We start from the raw sequence: 5,996 nt of genomic DNA on the forward strand, positions 1-5,996 counted from the left end.
GGATACTCAAAAGTTTTAACATTCAATAAGTTTGACCCAAACTAGCACTCAGTTGGCTAAGATGGACCAAATTCAGCTTACAAAACTATTTTCCACCCCCAACATATAATCAGGAGTTCAGGATTTCTAATGCAGAGGATTATAAGCATAACCGGTATATCAAAATGTTAACAATGTTGAGTCTCATCATCAGTCCAACACCATCCCAGAAGAGAGCATAGGCACAAAAATTTGATGACACTGAAACTACTGCCAAAAATCAAGGTGCTTCAATTCATCAAACTACTAGTGCCTTCCCTGCAGTGGAGACTTAAAAGACTAAACCTAGTTTGAATGAATAAATTACAGGCCTAATAATCTACAAGAAAGTGTGTAGTGCACAGTTATACAGCCCATTAATTGAACCCAAGCAGAAGTATCTACGAACCCATCTCACCACAAAAACAAAATTATGAACAAGAGACCTAACAGTAAATGAATTAAGAGAGAGGCTGCTGGGGGCAAAAATATCACCTCAGGAACAGGCAACGAGTGGAGATTTGGGATACATTTTGAAGTTCCGCTCAGAAATCACAATGTCATTTTGGCTGAATATGGCATAGGAAAAAAAGCATTTTCTCAGGGGTTACTCACAGAGTCACAGTATACATTGGAGGCTTGAGGTTTCTGTTTCTAATGTTTTTGTTGCTCTGGTACGAAAATTACATCAAACACGTGCCCTCTGAAAATTCTGGAGGACATCAGCAGATTTATGAAGGTTGGAAAGCATGCTAGACGACATGGATAAAAATGGTAAGTGAGAAGGGAAGAACCACATGTGGTAAGTTTATATAATTACAGATGAAACAATTTGACCATCAAAACTGCATGTTAGTACATATAATGGAAAATGATAAAGCTAACTAATATCAGAATTACACAAGTTTGCTACCTCATGATGGCTATTCTTTCCCTATTGGTTTACTGCGCTACGCCCAGCTGTCTTCTTGAGTTCCATCTCCTTCATGGCTCGTCTTATCCTTTCTGCATCTTCCAACATTCCAGCTTCGAAGTACATGTTTGACATCAAAACATAGAATGTGACATCATTGGAGCCTGACTGGAAGAGGTCCTTGGCAACGAATTCAGCTAGCTCCAGATTGCTGTGAAGCTTACAACCCCCAAGGAATGCACCCCACACGCACTTATCTGGGTGCAACGACATTCCCCTGATGATTTCATATGCTTCCACAAGTCTACCAGCTCGCCCTAGCATGTCAACCATGCAGGCATAGTGCTCCAGTGTAGGCGACATTTGGTAGTCAGAAAGGATGCTGTTGAAATGCTTCAGTCCGTCGTTAACAAGGCCTGAGTGGCCACACGCCACTAGAACTGCAGTGAATGTGAAACAATTTGGTCTCACCCCTTCACTTTTCATCAGGCAGAAGACCTTGAGAGCCTCCTCAGAATCCCCATGGTTGGCATATGCATTTATCATGGCACTCCAGGACACAACACCACGCACATGCAAACAGTCAAAGACCCTCCTTGCATCAGCAATCTCGCCGCACTTTGCATACATGTCGACAAGAACATTGCCAATCCTTGCATCTGTGTCAAGCCCATGACTCCGGGCAAACTCATGCACCCATTTGCCAGTCTCCAGGGCTCCTGAGCGTGCACAAGCAGACAGAACACTGACCAAAGTCACACAATCAAACCCCACCTTCTCAGTAAGCATCCTGCGGAAGAATTTGATTGCCTCAACCACATCACCATGCTGCTCATAGATTGCAACCATCGTGTTCCAAGAAACCAGACTGCGTACCGCCATTCCCTCAAACAGAGCTTCTGCCATGGGAATGCTCCTGCACTTCCCATACATTGCGACGAGGGCATTAGCCAATGGAATGTTTGCATCAAACCCCGACTTGATCACGAACCCGTGAACCATTTCCCCGGCATTCAGCCATTCTTGGCCCTGCAAGCAGGGCAGGAAACTGATCAGAGTGATCTCACTCGGAAGTACACCCTCGGCAACCATTGTGCCAAACAACGCACGTGCCTCCCCATAGAAGTAGTTTTGCACGTAGCCAGCAACCATGGCCGTCCACGACACCACCGTCCGGGATGATCCATGGCTCTCAGCAAAGACTAGCTCAGCGTCTGCCACCTCCCCTTCCTGGAAGTACATCGCGATGAGAGTGCAGCGCACGAACCCGTCCCCAGCGAGCGCGAACCGCACCGCGTCGCCGTGCGCGGCTCGCCCGAGCCACGGCCGGCGCGCAGCCGCGCAAGCCGGGAGCACGATCGGGTAGGTGTAATGGTCCGGCGCGACGCCGGCGGCGCGCATCCGCTTGTAGAGGGCGAGGGCGTCGACGGCGTACGACGACTGGGAGTGGGCGTGCACGCGGAGGAGGGTGTTCCACATGTAGGCATCGCGTACAGGCGCGGCGTCGAACACCCTGCGTGCGTAGGCGAGGGAGGCGGGCGCCACGGCGGCGATGAGGCTGGTGGCGAAGGCCGGGTTCGCGGATACGCCGAGGACGATGGCGCGAGCGTAGATGGGGAGGAGGGCGCGGAGGGAGGCCGGCGAGGAGGCGGCGGCGGCGGTGATGATGCGGGTGTAGCGGTGGACGAGGACAGCGGCGGCGGTAGGGGGCCGTACTGGCATTTCGACATTTGGGCTGGTCAAGTTGGACTGCTTGACTGGGTTGGGCTTTGTTTGAATACTGATTTGCTTTTTTTTTTACAACTGATTTCGTTTGTGAAAGATTGAAAATGTTCGAATCGAAATGCAAAATTCTTTTCTTTTACAGTTGCTTTTTCTCCTGCCAGCTGCGAGCAGACAAATTTATGCCATGTTCACAGGAACCTGCAACAATTTTACAGATATTTTAAAACAATTTCATAGCAAACAGCAGTACCCAAAACGCAAAGATCTTGTGAAATTCTCACGTTTGAATGATTTCCCATTTGTCTCACCAAATGTTTCCAGCACAGTTTATACTCTACAGCAAAAGTTAAATTGCACTGCAACAGAAGCAACATAAAAAAATTGCAACAAAAGTACACAGAAACAAGTTCATCCAGCCTTGTGCTATTTCGATGCCTAAGCTGTAAGCTCAGCAGAATTCAAAATGTCGACGATGTTGGCAATACGATACAGTAATCACGTTCTATCGATACTGGTAAGAGCTCTGCATAGTTCTAGCTAAGTATTTTTCCACTGAAAAATGTGGGCTTAGGCCGCAAATTTGAATATGAAACATTCTCAACTATATCTGGATCATATGCTAAACGCAATAATGCCTCTAATTGATTTGGAGGGTGGACTTGATCTGCTCCACCACATGGGGGAGGACCCTGATGCTGTCATCGATAGATCTGTTGACACAGGATTCCAGTTCCTGAGTTGCATCTGTTTTCAACTTCTGGAGCTTGGCTGCTTCAAACTTGTCTTGACAGACTATCAATGACCGATTCAACCGTTCCTGAAGCAAGGGGCAATGATTAACAAAGATGTAGGTGGCATGCTAGTTTATGCAGAGAAATACATGCGTAACCCTAAAATAGCAATAGGCCAAAACAAGGCTCCTATGAACCCACTGGAAGATGAATAACAGTTATGCAGCGACATTATTCATGCACTACTTTGCCTACAAAAGGACATATTTTTCTGTTCAAAGTAACAAGATGTGTAACATTGTGTCTGTAGATGATTCCAGATACTTGGGACAACCATGTTCAATAACACTGAAAACTACTAATAGATCTTTTATGATGAAATAACCAGGTGGATAACAGTTGGCATGTGGATCTCAACAGATGCAGATGGAGTAAAAAGAAGGTGCTCAGATTGCATGTCAGAAGTACAATATACATGGGGATGAAATAAGAACTAAATTTCTGAGGGGGGAACCTTCTAAAACTTCTACTGTTCAATCATTGAGATCATGAAACCACATTCATTCATCAAACAAAATAACTATAGCAAAAAAATATACTGCTCGTGAATCCTAAACCATCTTCTGAGAAGGGGACTTTACCATGTGACAATTAATGGCATTATAAAATAATGATTGATTGCATGAAACAAATACACCATCACAGATAAGTAGATAACGAAACCCCGTGCAGCATGCTTGTTGAGGTATTTGTGCTGGTGACGGTGAACAACATTGAAATTATCACGCATACAGAAAATATGACAGTTCATTCAGACACAGCATTCGAGTGGTTGCAAACTTGCAATGATTAATAAAATCAGAGCAAAATGGAGCAAACAAAACAAATATTAGTAGTAACTTAAAATAAAATTCAGAAAGATTCCAAAGTAAAAAAATTACAGGTCATAATTACAGTACTGCACAAGCAGAAAGGAATTAAGTACCTAAAAACGATGAACATAGAATTCTATGTTCTATTTTGCAAAAAAAAAAAAATGAAACTTGTATTGCAGCACATTAGAAGTACCTGAAACTTGGCCATCTCATTCTCAACAACATTGTTGGCGGTAAGGACAGGCACACTACAATTCTCCACACAGCTGTTGATCCCTTCTTGAGTACGTCGCCGATCAAAGCAGTCATATGCGCACTTGAAGTATGCTTGCTGAAAATCAATCAGAATAAAACAGAAATTCAAACACTAATTAGCACTCGAAGTGTTTCGATTTGGGAGCATGCCCCTTCCCTTCCTACAAAGATATCAATCATACCAGAAGTTTTTACTAATAAAATATCCTCACTCCAATAATTACTACTATTAGTCCAACCCCCTTTTCCATCATCACAAGAATCGATGTCAAGGTAATTAGTCCAAATTAATTTCCTGTCAAATCCAGAAATTGTGCGAAGGTGAACAATTCCAGGAGTAGATGGTTACTACTAGTACCAAACAATAAGGTTACACTAGCAGATCTCTAAGAGATGGCAGAAAAAAAAACATGCATCAAAAACTATATTCACATATCTAAAAAATTAGCATCCATTGTCCACTACTGCAATGCTGCTCTTTCGACATTCGTACGTCCTGCATCAATACCCACCAATTTCGCGCACTTATATACATTTAAAAGCAATGGCAAAGAAACTTATTCAGGGACTTCTAATTGCATCCGAACAAAAAAAATGATCCAAGACTCGCACAACCCTGAACCTCCAATACTCCGTATCAGATTAACGGGCCACTACCCCCATTAGCGCTAAAGAATCCGGAGAATTTCATCAAGAAGAGTAAAATTATCGCCCTCCTCCACCTGCAGCTTCATATCAGAATACGAAACTCCAAAATCCGACCAAAGTTCTAGCGCCAATCTTACCAGGGTACCACAGCTATCTCGCTCCTCCCTCCCCAACAGTACGAACCCTCGGAGGACGGGAAACCGAGGCGGCGGATCCCAAGAACCACCGCCCGAACTCTTTCTTACCTGCATGGTGAAGTTGACGTGGTCCTGGACGCCGGCGAGGTGCTGCTGCACGGTGGCGTTGACCTCCTCCAGCTTCCGCCGGATCCGCTCCGTCACCACCTGCTCCTCCATCGCGCTCAAGGGGTCGCGCCGCCTGGTTGCTTCCGGAGGCCTTTGCGGCTTGGGGGAGGGAAGGGACAGACGAGGGGAACAATGCGGTGGGGGTGTCTGCTTCTTTTCTTTCTTGGCGAGGAAGAGAGAAACGGCGGGTCGGAAGAGGAGGTTTAACTAAGGCCACGGGCTAGGGTTTTATGGATCTGGCCCATGGGCCGAAACCGACCGACAGAGCAGTGCATCTGGGAGGAGCCTGACCCACCTTGCAAGGTTTTGGATTCTTTGGATTGGAATCTTGGTTTTCTACCGTCGCCCAGCTATCTTTTTTTTTATTTTGACCCGCAGAATATTGTTGTCATGTATATATATATTTTTTTTTTGAACCGGGGAGCTTCGCCATTCCCACTCATTTTTTAGCGGAAATCCGCTGGGCTCCAGGATCAAACTTGGGTGGTCGAGCTCGCGGCTCGTGATGCTGACCAAACGAGTTGAC

General features: G+C 45.4%; 2 protein-coding genes across 2 annotated transcripts; both read right to left on the reverse strand.

Moving 5' to 3' along the window:
• Positions 1–831: 831 nt before the first annotated feature.
• Positions 832–2,680, reverse strand: LOC136490281 (pentatricopeptide repeat-containing protein At3g12770-like). The gene has a single exon (XM_066486757.1). It carries the CDS (start codon positions 2,651–2,653, stop codon positions 953–955), a length of 1,701 nt encoding a protein of 566 aa, XP_066342854.1. The 5' UTR covers positions 2,654–2,680; the 3' UTR covers positions 832–952.
• A 349-nt stretch (positions 2,681–3,029) lies between these two features.
• Positions 3,030–5,627, reverse strand: LOC136490282 (uncharacterized). The gene is made up of 3 exons (XM_066486758.1): positions 5,411–5,627; positions 4,456–4,593; positions 3,030–3,473 (listed from the first exon to the last, which is right to left on the reverse strand). The coding sequence occupies exons 1-3, from the start codon at positions 5,519–5,521 to the stop codon at positions 3,294–3,296; spliced, it is 429 nt and encodes a 142-aa protein (XP_066342855.1). The 5' UTR covers positions 5,522–5,627; the 3' UTR covers positions 3,030–3,293.
• Between the last annotated feature and the right edge of the window lie 369 nt (positions 5,628–5,996).

This window comes from Miscanthus floridulus, chromosome 10 (assembly GCF_019320115.1).
Source record: "Miscanthus floridulus cultivar M001 chromosome 10, ASM1932011v1, whole genome shotgun sequence".
NCBI lineage: Eukaryota > Viridiplantae > Streptophyta > Magnoliopsida > Poales > Poaceae > Miscanthus > Miscanthus floridulus.